The sequence below is a fragment of the Oryctolagus cuniculus genome, chromosome 8 (genome assembly GCF_051225735.1).
Source record: "Oryctolagus cuniculus isolate XC-2025 breed Fujian yellow rabbit chromosome 8, ASM5122573v1, whole genome shotgun sequence".
Taxonomy (NCBI): Eukaryota; Metazoa; Chordata; class Mammalia; order Lagomorpha; family Leporidae; genus Oryctolagus; species Oryctolagus cuniculus.
Genome location: NC_142874.1, coordinates 70,814,983 through 70,831,274, shown reverse-complemented (window position 1 = coordinate 70,831,274; position 16,292 = coordinate 70,814,983). Strand labels below are relative to the sequence as shown.

The following is a 16,292-nucleotide window of genomic DNA, read 5'->3' as shown; positions in this document are numbered from 1 at the left end:
GGTCCGGCCGGGGCCTGCCGCGGCTCCGCGACCCGCCCGCCCGACGCCTGTGCGAGCCCTGTCCCGGGCGCCGTGAAGTCTCGAACGCCCGTGACGTGGATTTTCACTCGTCAGGAGGCCGCCGCCCCTCCGTCCCTCCCCGCGAGGAGCGATTGGCACCCGAGAAGTACACTCTGGTCCGAGCACACCGTGCCAGTCAGCTGGCCCGTCACGCACTCTTCTCTCCGCCGCGCCCCTGCTCGCTTTTCTGAGACTCGGAGAGGCCTCCCGAAGGGACTCTGACTAGCTAGCTCTTGCCAGTCGGGCTGCAGAGGAACGGCCCCGAGGTGGATGGGACTGGAGCCGTGAGAGGTCTGCGCGCCCGGCCGAAGGCGAGCGGCCGCAGAACTGCTGTCCGCAGCCGGAAGGGGGCCGCGGGGAGCGCTCCTGCCCGGCTGCGGCGGGGGCGAGGGAGGCCGCGCGGGCCCACTCCTTGCAGCCTGGGCGATGCCTGCTCGTCCTGCGCGCCGCGGTTGATGCGGCGCGTGCACGACGCCGCCCGCACCGAGACCAGGGCCGGCTCGCTCGGCTTGGCTGCCCTCCAGCGCTTCGGCCTAGGTGAGTGCGCGGCGGCGGCCGCCCGCGGGCAGGCAGGCGGGCGGGCGGGCGGCGCGCGGGCGGGGCTTGCTCGGCGCGGCAGGTGCGGGGCTCCCGGACCGGAGGGGCAGGGCCGGGGAGGGCCGAGGCCGCGCGTCGCAGGCTCCGCCCGCCGCCCCTCGCGTCCTGGGGGCTGCGGCTCAGGGCGGTGGGGGCGGGGGAGCTCGGGGGTGGGCAGCCGGGGTGTGTGGGGGGGCGACCTTGCGCGGCCCAGGACAACGACGAGGCAGGGTCTTCCGGTGCTTAGTTGCTTGGAGCGGGTGTTGCCGTGGCCCAGGTTGTGGTCTCCACGCGAAAGATGGATTCGGGGGGCTTTCGTGGGGGTGTTTCCCTGGGTGGGGGGCAGGAGTGTCCTGGCTTGTGCCACCAGCGGGCTTTCTGCGGTGGAGTCCGCGCTCGGACGTGGGGTCGGGAAAGACCGTGTGCGCGCGCTCGTGGAGGGCGGTGAAGCCCCCCACCCCGGGACAGAACCCGCGTGCGCCGCGGAGCTTGTTTGGGGAGCGGCGGCGAGGCGAGGGGAGAGGGCACTGCCACTTTAACAGTGGGGAAGTCCGCCCTCCTGAGGTAATGGTAACCTCAGCCTCCTCCCGCCTCCTGCCGGAGCTAGAGGGAGAGAGAGAGAGAAAACTTGTTTTCATTCATAACTTTTTCCTTTTCCTTCCTCTGCGTCCACTATTTATTCCCCGCTCCTCTCAGCGCGGATTGCAGAGGGCGCAGCTCCACCGTCGTAACCGGGCAATGTGGCGGCGACGCTCCGCTGCGGCCCCTGCCCCGGCGCGCTCGGCCCCAGCGCTCCGCGACTGCGGCGTGTCCTTTAAAGTGTAGACGGACGCTCGCCTAGACGCCGGCCGCCGCGGGCTCGCTCGGAAGGCTCGGCGCGATTGGCCGGAACCCTCGGTGTCCTGCGCAGAGAGTGTGCTGGAGACCCCCGGGGACGCGGAGGATGTGACGGGATTGCCCGCACAGGTATGCCGCTTCGCCTCGCGGCTCCGGGGGCGCGTGTGCGCGCGCGGGCAGGGGCCGGGGGGCTTCCCCTTCGGGTGCCAGGCGGTAGATTTTGTTGGGGTTTTGTGCGTTTGGGAGAGTCGGGGTGGGATCTGGGCGACTTAGTCTCCCCGCCAGCGTGGACTTGGTTCCGGCCATCAGAATGAAAGTTGCGCGTGGTGGGGATGATAGGGCCCCTTTGCAGGACTCTTGGCACATTGAGAGCCCCCTCCCCGCCCCCCGTGCTCGCAAAGCTCTGGGCTGAGAAGTGGCGGTACTGGGCTGGAGGGAGGATTCGGAGCCTCCAGCAGCCCCCGGGGACCTCGGGACGGAAGGCGGCAGGCCGGGACCGTGCCGCTGGGCGCGCGCGGGGCGAGCGGCGTGAAGGCGCGGGACGCCGGCAGGGTACCGCACCGAGCGCGGGGCAGGGTCTCGGGGCGCCGGTGGCTGCCGGGAGTGCCCCGTGTTCTGCTCTGCTCCTTAAGCCGGCACGGAGTGTTTTGGCGCAGAGTCCTAGTGGAGAATGGGCAGGGTGTGTGTGTGTGTGTGTGTGTGTGTGTTTTCTTTTCATTCTTCCCGTTGGGTTGAATCTGTAGACTTGGAAGGTGTTTGTGTGAAAAATATTTTAGTTTGCCATTGATGAGAAGGGAAACGTTTTTATGCTTGGTAGGTTTTTTTTTTTTTAAATGAAGAATACATCATAAATTAGTAATCTACGACTTTTATGGAAACATAGATGTTTGTTTTTATCAGGATGTTAGAGTACTTATTTTATTACAAGAGGCGCATTGATTCAGAGCTGGCAGTACTTTTGAAAATCAAGGCCCCGTCCTCTAAATGAGGATTTTTAAATTAGAGGAAATACAGATAATTAAGATAGCCAGGATTTCCTCACACTGCTTGAAAGGCCTAACGCTTATTTGTGCATAAAAATTATCTTGTTATGTGAGTGAGCCCTTATTTAAGCTTTTAAAAAAGGCATTTCATGATTTCCAGTAGGAACGCTCAGAACATTCACAGAAATGTGCATTGGGTTTTGTGTATGTATTGTAGTGGCTGTAAAACACCAGGACCTCTTGCGTTCCTCGTGTGCTCATTTCTGTGTCTCATTGAGGAAAAGTGAGCATCAGAATCCCAATTTCTACTGAAAATGACTTGAGATTCCATTTTAGTTTTGCATCTCTTGAGGTTTTTTGCAAATGCCTGCATTAATTTCCTCCTCATCAAGCCAGTGCTTGTAGTAGCACACAAATAACAAAAAGGCAACAGCACCAAAGCCATTCTTGATTTTTTTAGAAGAATGGATCTCTTCTTTTACGCAAAAACACTGATGAACTGACAGTGAACTTTGTTCAGATGACAGCTAGTCCAGTGCTTATAGTCAGGGTTCCATATGAAGGCAAGCTCCATTTTAATTATGAGATTTGCAAACAGGAAGGCATTACTTCCTCTTGATTCCACTTTTAAAAACTTGGAAAAACTTCTAGTTTTTATGGCATGGACTCTTGCTTACATTCTTATTCTATGATGTGGTCCATAGCCTCTCTTGGAATTGGACTCTGGCCAGGACCCCAGCATCATTGTAATCCGCTGATGAAGGCGATCATAACCAGGTGGTTTAGGCAATTTGTGACTTGACAGGATCCCCCCCCCCCAAAAAAAAAAGTTTCCTGTTATTTATTTGCTTTGTCTCTCTCTCTTTTTTTCCCCATTTTGGTTTCCTTTTTAGGATTTCAGATGCATGCCAGGTTTCTACTGATTGCCAGAATCCGAGATCACTACACATGGATCCCCAAAATCAACATGGCAGTGGCAGTTCCTTAGTTGTGATCCAGCAGCCTGCTTTGGATAGCCGTCAGAGATTAGACTATGAGAGAGAGAGTCAGCCTGCTGCTATTTTGTCCTTAGACCAAATCAAGGCCATCAGAGGCAGCAATGAATACACAGAGGGGCCTTCCATGGTGAAAAGACCTGCTCCTCGGACAGCACCGAGACAAGAAAAGCATGAAAGGACTCATGAAATCATACCAATTAATGTGAATAACAACTATGAGCATAGACCTACGAGCCACCTGGGACATGTGGGACTTGCAAATACTGCCAGGGGCCCCATTTTGAGCAGATCAACCAGCACTGGAAGTGCAGCCAGTTCTGGGAGCAACAGCAGTGCCTCTTCTGAGCAGGGACTGTTAGGAAGGTCACCACCCAGCAGACCAGTCCCTGGTCACAGGTCCGAAAGGGTGATTCGGACCCAGCCCAAGCAACTGATTGTGGATGACTTGAAGGGTTCCTTGAAAGAGGACCTAACACGGCACAAGTTCATTTGTGAACAGTGTGGGAAGTGCAAGTGTGGGGAATGCACAGCTCCCAGGACCCTGCCATCCTGTTTGGCCTGCAACCGGCAATGCCTCTGCTCTGCCGAGAGCATGGTGGAGTATGGAACCTGCATGTGCTTAGTCAAAGGCATCTTCTACCACTGCTCCAATGACGACGAAGGAGATTCTTACTCGGATAATCCTTGCTCCTGTTCACAGTCCCACTGCTGCTCTAGATACCTGTGTATGGGAGCCATGTCTCTGTTTTTACCTTGCTTACTCTGTTACCCTCCTGCCAAGGGATGCCTGAAGCTCTGCAGGGGGTGCTATGACTGGATCCATCGCCCAGGGTGCAGATGTAAGAACTCCAACACTGTGTATTGTAAGCTGGAGAGCTGCCCTTCCCGGGGTCAGGGGAAACCGTCATGATTTTTGGAGGTGGGTTGGACCTCCTGAACTTCTAGCTTTCAAGTTGTGGCTGTTCAAAAAGATCCTATTAGATACTGATGTTCTTTCCCTTAAGAGTTGTTTCCTGTTTCCTGCCTTCTCTTCCTCTGTTCCCAAGGTTTGACTCATGGATTTTACTATTCTCTCGTGGATGATCATCAGCTAGAGTGGACTGTGAAACTGCACCTGGCTCCCAGGTGGGACAAGAGCCTCTACATCCACTCGAGAGGGTATTGAGAGCTGGTGGGCTTCTGTGTAGCCTTTCTTGTTCTGCAAGCAACTTTCCAAAGTTGTATGTGTGCACATACACATAAAACCCAGACGACAGTGGTTTAGAGCTGTTTTTGATTGGGTACTGTGGGAACAGGGAGATTTATTTTAAAGAAGCAACCGTTGAATTGCTTTTAAATAAGCTATGTGTTAAATCTGTCTCCAATTAGGGCTATCTTAGCATTGGACCCTTAAGTAGAATGGGAGATATATTTTTGTTATAGCATAAAATTTTTTCTTTAACCACTGCCCCCTTCTTTTTGTCTTTCAAAGTTCTCTCCCCTCAGTTTTGGTATTATCTTACTGTGGAGGTGCCAGGTGTTAAACGTTTTGTTTTTCTCTCTGCTTTCTACGTGATTTTAGCTTCGCTTTATATTGTAAATCTTCACATTGGAGATATGTTGGTTGTATCTTGCTCGTCCTTATTCTAGCTTTCATATTTGTGAAGGACACAACCACCTTCCTTCTACACCCCACGTTCTTCACCAAATTTTGGTTGTCATTGAGGGCACTTGGATAACTGAGGCTGACAGTTACAGCTGATCAATCTATAGGTGTCACAGAACTATGCTGCCTGAAGTGAGCTTGGCTGCTCAGTGGTCCTTTTGGCCCCTTGGTTAGTTAACAGCTGAGTAATGCTAATCTTTTCTGTGTTTTCATTGCCTTAACCACAAATTGTGGTGCTTTTTGTATATTTTATGTATAAATCACAAAGTTGAATTCTGACTATTTTTAAGACAAAAGTCTGTTAAACTTTTTTATTGTAAAGAATATTTATTATGCGAATCTCTATTATTTTATGATATTTATTGCAAAAGACTGTTCAAATGTACTCATGTCTGAATATTACAAAATATCAATACTTAACAGAAAATAAGGTGACACGAAGAAAGTACATATGTTAACTATAATGCAGAAAATATATTAATTAATGAAACTGTCTCTTGATTTCTTCATTTATTAACCTGTACTGTTACAGTGATTTTTGTTATTTTACTTTTTCTTCATATACCCCCATTTTTACTGCTTTCTCTTAAGACACTGAAAGTAGGCACAGGTGAGCTCAAATTTTCAGCTAGATGTATGCTGGAAAGTACATTAGTCAATATTTTGTAATCTAAATTCTGTTTGAAAATATTCCCAAATGATTTATTTTATAAAGTAAAAGTTTTTTATAATATTAAATTGTTCCCTATTTTGGCTACTTTGTAAGCAGGAGGTTTTGAGTATATCATAATCTCTGAAAGCACAAGGTCTCGAGTGTATCATGGTCTCATGAAATAAGTCATAGCTGTAAGTTTCTGAAAACTTTTTTTACTTTCTTGGATTAATCAGAAAGTAATCTTCATCAACAAGATTTAAGGAATTTAGTTCTGTAGACATGCTAGGAGTCTCTGGTATTGTCACTTTAATAAAGCATTCTAGAAGTTCAAGTGTACCAAGGGCATAGTTCACATTGTCAGAGATGTTTTAAAAACATTCCTTTCCTAGCCTTTAATTTCCTCTAGCAAATCTTTAATGTGGCCTGATCAAATTACACTTCTTCACGTTTGGACTTTAAAACTTCATATAGAAAAAGTGTATACTTTGAAATTTTACTTTCCAGTCTTGTAAAACCACTACATAGCTAGCTAGCATCTTTGGGTCTGGTAGCATTTTAATCACGTGAGTCCTCACACTGTGGAGTCTTACGTGTCTGGTAAAATTTTGTATGTGTGAATTCTCAGACTCTATCTCACTAATTCTCTATGATTAAGTGATGTGTTTGAGAATAATTCTGTGCATGTAAGAACAAGAGTTTGGACCTAGGTTATCAGAACTTACCTAGGTTTTTGTTTGGTCATTACTCGAGGATGGATTGGCTATTAGTTTGGGAGTATTTTCTCTTTGTAAATAGGCTTTGACTTTGTTTTATATAGACAAGATATAGTTAGTAGAAACCTGTTTTAATGCTTTCCTATCAAGCCACTTACTCCATGCTGTAAAAGCAGGAGGATGTTTTGAATGTTAATTCTGAAGGGTGTATGATTCATAGTATTCTAAATGTGAACTTGAGTGTTTTCCTTTTGTACTCAAGTTATGTGGTGTTATCACTTGTCCCTTAATATTTACACTATTTCATTGAGATGAGTGCCTTAATGAATTTATAAACATGGAGTCCCTCAAAATACTATGTGGTTTTTCTCTTTATTATTCAGACCCTTGGTATAATTAGGAGTTTGTGTAAGAGCTGTCTGTATTAGACTACCCAGACTAAGAAGCAGTAGCTTTTATTGAATGAAATTTATAACTTTTATGAGAATGAGGTATGCTGTAGGTTTCACTTTTAGTGATATTCAGGATACATGAAAATTATAAGGTTAAGATGGTGATCTGCAGCCGGTAGGCTGGCTCTTCATGCACTCTGGCATAATATCAGGTCCATACTTGGAAGTGACAGTAGGTGAGAGGTTCAGATTTCTAACAGAAGCTTGTCAGGTGGCAAAGCATAAACACTTTGATTCAAAACTTCCTCCTTTGTGATAGTTTAAACCCAGGAGGGAAAAATAATAGGGTGTGTCCTCAAGTACTTAGGAGTCCTAAGCTTTTGAAACTAATACTGATTGTCATTTTAAAGTGCTAAGACTCTGAAAGAGTCAGCTGAAATTTCTTGCAATGCCACTGCCATTTATTTAATATTGGTGAATGAAAATAACCAAGTAGATGGTCTAATCTTTTTATTCCACACGTTTGTCCCATCTTTCTCAGCTGGTACAGCTTGACAGAATGGATCTTTTTGTTATGTGGTTCCTTTCCAGTTTATTTTCTGCCTGCCAATTTTTTCTCTTCAAAGAAGTCTTACTTATTTAGATAACTTAATTGTGAATAAAGCCAATACAGAGTTTCTGTAATTGAGTGGTTTCCTGTTAACACAGTTTATAAAATATAACCTAGCAGGAAAATTAAATGTGAAAAAGTAGACATGTTTCTTTTTGTGATAGCCTAAGGTGAACATTGTCTAATATTTAAACATATACAATATGTAACAAATATATATTAAATATACAAATATATATGGTATAGTTTTAAAAATCCAAACCATAGAACATTCCTGTTGTTAACTAAACAAAAACAAAGAACAGTGGTCTTCAAAGTGAAAGGAAATGAGTTGAAAACTAATTACATTTTTGACCCTGAGGTTGATACTGGAATCAAACACAGAGGATTGATTTCTGGAGGATTGATTTAACTTTTGAAATTGTTTCCTTTTCCTAAATTTTTCCGTTTTTAATATATGATATATCCCATGGCAAATTTTTTATAAAACTCTTAACAAAACATGTAATCTCTTTTAAGAACGTTAAAATATCAAAATAAACAGAAAAATGGACATCTAGACAGTTCTCAGTATCCTACCTATACTGTACTTTTTTTTTTTTTTTTTTTTTTTTAGATTTAAAGAGAGTTTAATGTTTTTAAGCATCTTGGAAACAAAATCCTGGTTTTGGCAAATTGATGGTTGCAAGCCTTTTTTTTTTCCTCATTATTTCACTGACATTATACAATCAAAAGAACCAGGGACTTAACATGACAATGATTCTTCCAATTTTCTCACTGTTGCCAAGCCATTTTTCTATACTTTTTGAATACCTACTATGTGTGTTATTCTATATATAGTGGAATTCTGGAGCTGGAGATGTATCTCGAACTGTATCTTACTAGTTTTCATACACAGTACAAAAATACTAGGTCACTAGTTAACAAATTTATCTCAGGAGTGTATTGTAGCTTCGGATGTCAAGAGGAATCTCCAGGAGAGGGGCCTAGTATTCTGTATTTTCAGAAAGCTTCTGGAGTGATTTTATCATGCAGTTTTGGAACTGATTTGTTTAACCTGATTATCTTTAGTTTGAGAATGTAGAAACAAAAGTGTAGTTTAAGAAGATTAACTTTGCAGGCCAGCGCTGTGGCTCACTTGGTTAATCCTCCGCCTGCGGTGCCAACATCACATATGACACCGGTTCTAGTCCCGGTTGCCCCTCTTCCAGTCCAGCTCTCTGCTGTGGCCCGGGAGGGCAGTGGAGGATGGCCCAAGTGCTTGGGCCCCTGCACCCGCCTGGGAGACCAGGAAGAACCTCCTGGCTCCTGGCTTCGGATCGGCGCAGTGCACCGGCCTTAGCAGCCATTTGGGGAGTGAACCAATGGAAGGAAGACCTTTCTCTGCCTCTCTCACTGTCTATAACTCTACCTGTCAAATAAGAAAAAAAGAAGATAAACTTTGCAGTGGCTAGGTTCCGAGCCGGGACTCTCTTCTCTCATCGAATACAGGTTTTTCTTCTTGTCTTAACAGCCAGCCCAGTGCCTTCTGCACATTCAACTTCATTCCATTGTCTTTATCAGAAAATTTCATTCATAATTAATATGTTTGACCATAATTTAGGAAATGGAGTGTTTTTTCTGCATTTCTTATTTGCACTTAGCCATCAGAAATAAGTAGCAAATGACTTAATTGCCGTGATTGTTTTTCATACATGAATATTAAAGTTAACAACTTAATTTGAAAGCTGAGCATGTGTGTTTGCTCTGGCCAGATTTATATGGTGGTAGTAGAGCAGATTTCATCAGTTTGTAAAAGGTAATAATATCTTGGCATCTGGATTTCAGAACTTGTGTGATAGTGGTTCTTACATTTCTCTGGCTGCATTAGGATTACAATGATAAAAAAGTTACTTCAGATGTTCTGTTTTGCATTATTACAAAGATTGATGTTATCTATCAGAATCGTACTAGGTATAGTAATGATTCTAATTGCAAAAACCATCCAAGAACTTAGAACTGTTTTGAACTGAGGATTTAGGTAAAGAATAACGAAAGCATCATTCACTCGTAGTCCAAGAGCTTGTTTTGATAAAATAATCATAAAGTCATAGTTTCCATGTAGAAAGAAACTTGGAAACCATCTAATCCTGTATTTTAAAAATGAGAAACCCAAGTTCAGAGAGGTTATTTGTCTAACGTTATGACCTAGTTGCCAAGTAAACTTTATTTAACAACCACTCTAATGTCGCATCTATGTATATGGTAAATGGGTGGCTTATAGGGGGCAGATAGTGGTTGAATAAACGTTTCAGGTTAATTTATACATTGTAAAATTGGACAAATTTGTAAAACACAATGGATTCATGATGGCACACAGCAGAGAAGCATGTGCCATAAGAAGGAAGCCAGACAAAACTAGCTGAGTAAATTTGGTTTAAGAAACTAGGTGTGTATTTGTGAAAAACGTAGTTCCAGTTGGGCCAGCAGTAGTTCTCAGCCTCAGCTGTTGTGTATATTAACATCACCTGAGAGCAAAAGGCACCACCAAAGAACAATGCTCTTGCCTGCACCATGCCCCAGGCCAGTAAAATCAGGGGGAGTGAACCTTGGTTTTGTTTATTTATAAAAGCACCTCATGATTCTAAGGCTCAGCCGGTCAAGAGCCTCAGATGAAAAGGTATGTGTAGGAAAACTGTGGGAGGCCAGAATGGCCGAGAGGAAGGTAAGAAGTAGAAGGCCAGAGGTTTTAAGGTCCTTAACAAGTTTGTAGGTTAGTAGAAATGGAGAGAAGTGATGGATGCGAGAAGTGCTTCAGGTGGGCAATTGGTAGGACTTGGTTATTTGTATGTGGGTTTGAGATGCGGAAAGAATTGAAAATAATACTGAGGTTTTGGACCTTGGCAAATGGAAGAATGGTGGTTCTGTTTAAAGAAATGGGTGGAATTAGTTTTGGATGTGTGGGATGGAGAAAGTTCTATTGGGATAAACACTGAAAGTGCAAGTGGAGTTACCCGCAGATCATTGTGACAAAAGTCAATGGAGTGTAAGAGAGGTTAGTGATAGCCTGTCATTCATATGGGGAGAGAGGGTTCGCAGTGTGGATGCCTAAGGTAAAGAATGGAATCAGGCCAGGGACAAACCTTGGGAAACCCCTGTGTTTGGTGGGCGAAGGATAAGAGAGGTGGCCGATTAAGCATAGGTATGGAGAGGGGGTATGTTTTAGGATGGAAATTAGTAATCAAATGCAAAAAGCCTTGGAGACTCACATTAAATCTGGTGAGTGGTGGACAGGTGAAACTAATGAAAACCAGCTTACCTGGGGTTAGGTAATCAGTAGGTAGTAAGGACAAGCAGGTAACAGCTTTTGGCTATTCATTCTAGAAATTGAAATGACGGGAAAATAATCAGCAGCTGGTAACAGCTGAGATGTGTCTTAGAGCAAGGAACCTGAAGCTTTGTTTAGGAAGACAGCAAGAGCAGTGGAGAGGGAGACAAGAGGCAGAGAAGGTAGCTGAAGGAACACAGTCCTGGGAGATGGAAAAAGAGAAGGAAGCCTTTCCAAGATGGTTCTTTACCCATGTCCCAGATTGGAGCGACTGGGCTTGAACTCTGGCTCCGGCTACTGATTCCAGCTTCCGGGTAATTCATACCCTGGCAGGCAGCTGGTGATGGCTCATGTGACTGGGTCCCTGCTACCCACGTTGGCGACCCAGATTGAGTTCCTGGCTTTGGTCTGGCCAAGCCTTGTCTGTTGAGGGCATTTGGGTGAGTGACTAGAGGATAAGGGTGGGCTGGCTGTCTGTCGCTCAAATAGATTAAATAAACAAACAGGAGAAAAAAAGATTGGGAAGAAAAAGATATGATGGAATTTCAAGAAGGAAAGGAGTATAGCTGTTAAATGCAGCCTGTTTTTGTAAATAGGAGGACAGTCTTTGTTAAACTTGGGACACATCAGGGATTGAAACTGGTTCTTGAGAACAGAGGTCTAGAATGGCTAGACTTGAGCGAATACTAAGGGCAGGTAAAGTGAAAAAAGTTCAGAGACCTCAGCTCTCATGGAACAGGAAGGCTTTGTGATTTCAGATGTTATCTAGACCTTCTAGCTGGTTAGAGGGGGCAGATAAGGAGGAGAACAAGGATTTCCTGAGGCCAGTAAGAAATGGGGAATTTCAGATGTTAGGATTTTTAGGGCCGAAGCCCAGATATTTGCTAAACGAATTGAATGAAGAATTGGATGAAGATTCCAAAAAGGTTGAGACACAGGTTTACTGAGAGAGAGGACAGAAGAGCATTTCCAAGTCAAAATCTTAGAAGCTGGACATGTCTAAATGCTGAGCCAATCTGGGGTTTCTCCCTGCTGATACCTAGGTAAGAGGAGCTGGAGAGAATTGGAGCTAGGGATGAAGGAGAGGAGGAGAGGCAGATGGTTTGGTGCCACCTGGGACACTGCATTCCATATTGGGGTGCTGTGCTTGGGTTCAAGTCCTGCTTCCGCTTCCAATTCCAGCTTTCTGCTACTGCACACCCTGAGTGGCAGCAGTGATGGCTCAAGTAGCTGGGTCCCTGCCACCTGTGTGGGAGACCCAAATGGAGTTCTGGGCTTCTGGCTTCATCCTGGCCCAGCCCCAGCTGTTGCTGGCTTTTGGGGGAGTGAACCAGTGAACGGAAGATAATTTTTTTAAAAGGATGACGAAGAGGTCAATGTGTTAGAGGAGTTGTTAATTTTAGGCATTAAAATGCCAGAGGTGGAAGTGGAGAAGAGACTCTGGAAGCTGTTGTTTATGTTTGGGAAGGGTATTTTTAGACACTTTAACTTGTTTTTAAGATAATGGATTATAAATTAAGTAATTAAGATCTCACAAAAATGTAGGATTTCTTAATAAGGACTAATCTTAAGAAATAAACTAGAGGAGTAGCATTTATTGCATATGGGATGTGCTCCATTTATAACACAAATAGTCTGTGAACACAATCTGCTATTGAATAAAGGATCTTCATGAAAAATTGATTGACCAATCAGTTCAGTCAAAATAACACACAGAGCCAAAAGGCCGTCTGCTTTCCACATTCCCTCCTTCAAACTTCTGTGCACTTCAGGGGCACTTCAGAAAGCAAAGGGACTGGGTCCAAGATCTTAGTCCTGTCTGCTTCACAGAGTTTGTATCTTGCAGATTTGTAGGAGAAGCTGTGAGTAAATCTGATTCCCTCACAAAAGTACATTTTATTCTTCTGGGCCACCCAGGATTTGCCTTCTACTCCAAATGTAGAGAGGCCTGTCTTTATAAAGAGAGCTGCTGGTGTCAGAGTTCTTTACAGAGCATGTGGCGTTTTAACTAGTTCCTTTGTGGTTTGCAAACCTGCCGCTGGAACTGCCTATAATTTCCTCTTTGTATCCGCCTTTGGCCATTTTTGTTGTTTTGCCATTTAGTACCGGAAACACATTCAATTAGAGAAGATAAAAGAAAATAAAGATGAAACTGCATTTTACCAGTTTAACAACTTGCTCTCTGATACCTGCTGCAACAAAATAGGAACTCAATAAATATTTGTTGATTGGCTTGCTAGATTTCTTCTAACACATTCCCGAATAATGAACGATGGTGAGATTAATGATAAGATTAAATTTTAGTTTTTGCAGGGGTTTTTTGGATCCTGTTTCTAAGATTAACAACATTGGCAATTTTGGAAGAAAGTAAGAATATATTGGCTCTATCAAGCACTTACTCATTTAATCAACAGCCCTGTCTTAGGAGCTCATGTTTGTAGTCTTTGAGTAGAAATTCATAACTTTTTAGCAATGTGATGGGTGCTTTTGCAATACTTTAAATGGAGCCATGGAGACACTCTGGGAGAAGGACGCCAAATGTGTCTTTGCAAGTCAAGGAGGGCTTCAGGGACAGGGCTTGAAAGATGAGCAGCAATGCCTCAAGGTGGAGAAGGGGAGACAAGGGCAAAGGCGTGGCACAGGAATGACCATGGCGGGATGGGAAAATCCCAGTTCTTCAGCACGTTGAGGGTAAGCTGCCTGTGGGGAGGCAGAGTGTGAATGTCGTGTTATAGGTTGGAGCTCTATGCTGTGGGTGACAGCGAGCCACTGACAGTCTATAATCAGGAGAGTAGTGCGTGTGGCCAGAGTAGAATTTCAGAAAGCTTCTTCAGGCAGTGCTGGGTAGTGCTGATAGCCTGGAGGGGGAGCCGGGGAAGGGTCACTGTGATGGATGGCGCAGGGACAGTGGAAATTGGAAGGAGAGGATGGGTTTGTGGTTAGTGAGGAAGATGGGGGTAGAGGAAGAGAACCTGGCAGCCCACCACAGGGGTCACCGCATCTCTGGTAATGTAAGTATGAATGGCATGTGTAAGGAGACCTAAATTCTCTTGGCTGGATGCTCTACTAAATGTGCAGATTTAAAGATCCCCTTTTTCTCCCAGCCCCCACCTCTCCTGAACAGTTAATGAATAATGAAGTGGACAGAAGGCAGGAAGCAAAAAGGCAGAAAAAGAATCAAAGACTTTGAAAATCAAACTAAAGCTAAATTTTTTTTAAAGATTTATTGATTTATTTGAAAGGTAGAGTTATACAGAGAGGCAGAGAGAGAGAGAGAGAGAGAGAGAGGTCTTCCATCCACGGGTTCACTCCCCATCTGGCTGCAACGGCTGGAGCTGTGCCAATCTGAAGCCAGGAGCCAGGAGCTTCTTTCAGGTTTCCCATGCGGGTGCAGGGGCCCAAGGACTTGGACCATCTTCTACTGCTATCCCAGGCCACAGCAGAGAGCTGGATGGGAAGTGGAGCAGCCAGGTTTCGAACCAGTGCCCATATGGGATGCCGGAGCTTCAGGCCAGGGCGTTAACCTGCTGCGCCACAGAGCTGGCCCCGAAACTAAATTATTAATTCATTCTTCCACCCACACCCCACAAAGTTCATTGTATACCACTCAGAAAATGTTTCATGTGTTTGAACTTGGTGGTGAGAAATAACAAATTCCAGAATAAAATTCACAATGGCAGCCAATTTCTCCTGATTGTGTGAAACCATTTCTCCCATTTAGCTCCCAGTCCCACCCACTCACTGCACCATTACATTTCAAATCGTTGGAGTTTCATCGAACACAACTGGACTTGGGTGTCCTGCTTTCCTGACTCCCTGTATTTTTCTGGACCTGTTTGTGAAAGTTGAAAGTGGTAGGGATGTCGGTGGAGATAGGAGGGAGGGTGGGTGGTGGATTTGTGTAGCAGGTGATTGAAATCATGATCATAGAACAGTTGGAAGCCACTCAAAGTCAAAAGTGAGAGAAACCTTCAAAGCTACTTCCTTCCTTTCCTTTCAAGAAAGTTGAACCCCAGAGAAGTGAAATGACTTGCTCAAGGATCAACAGCCAATTGAACAAGAGAAAGTACGAGAAATGCTTTTGAAAGACCTATTCGAGTTCTATGCTGGAGACCCTGTCGGTACTCGAAGGCAGGGTGTTGAAGTTCCTAAATTGAGTGCATGGTAACAATAAGCTGATGCAGTCAAGGCCCAATTGTTGCTGATGCTGTGTAAATAAATGAAGAGCAAAATAATTTGGGGTTTGGAATTGATGGGTTTTTGTTTTGTTTAGCTTGAAATGCGTGTAACTGATAGGATTGGAGTTACAATTGTTTTACTTACAGCTTACAGGTAGCGGCACATGTAGAGGCTTGGAAATGCTCTATAGGAAGGGTGATCGTTATAAAACAGTATGACCTCAAATGTGAGGGAAGCTGGCACTGCTGGATTTCGAAAGTTTAGCAAAAACATGTCAAGTGTGAAAGTCCACTTTCTTCTCACTCTGTGTAGAGGATGGGGTGTTTTTCTTTGGCACTGAAGTCGGTACCATGTGGTCCCTTAATTTCTCAAGTAAAAGTTTTAATGGGTTAAGAGGCCTCTTCATCCTCAGGGAAAATATGCTTTGTATGGATTGTAAAATCTGGCAAATTTTTGGAAAGGAGAAAAGCAGGCAGTACTCTTGGGGGAAGGAATAGTCTGCTTGAACTTGCCTTTCTTGAAAAAAAAAAAAAACAACAAAACCCAACATTCTTTCTTAAAGCATTTTTTTCAAAAGTATTTGCCCTTGAGCATTTTTTCATACTTACCCATGCTTATCTCTCAAAACAAACATTTATTCCCTTCTACCATAGAGCGTGAGGAAGTTCCTTTGAGGTTATGTCCTACAAATTTATCCACACAGCGAGTGTCACTCCTTCCTATGGCACAACAGGTGACTAACTAAACCGCAGGCCACGTGGAGTATAGAACGGTGATTTCACTATGGGGCCGTTCAGATGTTACCTATGGGACAGTTGCTCAAGGGGAAAAAACACACAACTGTATTTTTCTGTGCAAATAAAATTTTGGGTCCCTTTGACCCAATGGAAAATGTGTGTCTGCTGGTGGCTGCCTACTTGGAATATGATGATTTACACTTGGAAACATTTGTGTCATTTATCATATGATGTTACTGGCCTACAACATGACTGCATAACAAATAACCATATTAAAAATTAATCTTTTCCAGTTCAGCAGACTATGTCTTTTTGAAGCCCCACATTTTCTCCTTCCCACTTGTCCCATTCTCTTCATTTTTTCCCTAGTCTCTTTTCTTGTAGTCACTCTTTACATTAACTGTAGAATTAAGTTGAAACTCATGAGCTAGGTGCTTGTTGCTTTTCTGACTGCCAACTGCCTTCCTTTTTCACTCTTCTTTTCTTTCTGGTTTTTTTTTTTTTTTTTGAAAGACAGAGTTACAGAGAGTCGGAGGCAGAGAGAGAGATCACTCCCTCTCCCTGAAATGCACCTTCAAACCCAATCTCAGAAACTGCCTT

General features: G+C 44.5%; 1 protein-coding gene across 3 annotated transcripts; it reads left to right on the top strand.

Annotated features, from left to right (window-relative positions):
- Positions 1–314: 314 nt before the first annotated feature.
- On the top strand, positions 315–5,589 carry SPRY1 (sprouty RTK signaling antagonist 1). Of its 3 annotated transcripts, none has more exons than XM_017347556.4 (3): positions 456–597; positions 1,333–1,602; positions 3,350–5,589. In XM_017347556.4, the coding sequence occupies exon 3, from the start codon at positions 3,405–3,407 to the stop codon at positions 4,362–4,364; it is 960 nt and encodes a 319-aa protein (XP_017203045.2). In that variant the 5' UTR covers positions 456–597; positions 1,333–1,602; positions 3,350–3,404; the 3' UTR covers positions 4,365–5,589. The 3 variants fall into 3 exon arrangements, with proteins under 3 accessions (XP_089158646.1, XP_017203045.2, XP_069903300.1); XM_070047199.2 differs by lacking the exon at positions 456–597 and adding an exon at positions 737–913; XM_089302520.1 differs by lacking the exon at positions 1,333–1,602 and having other exon boundaries at positions 315–597.
- Positions 5,590–16,292: the final 10,703 nt, after the last annotated feature.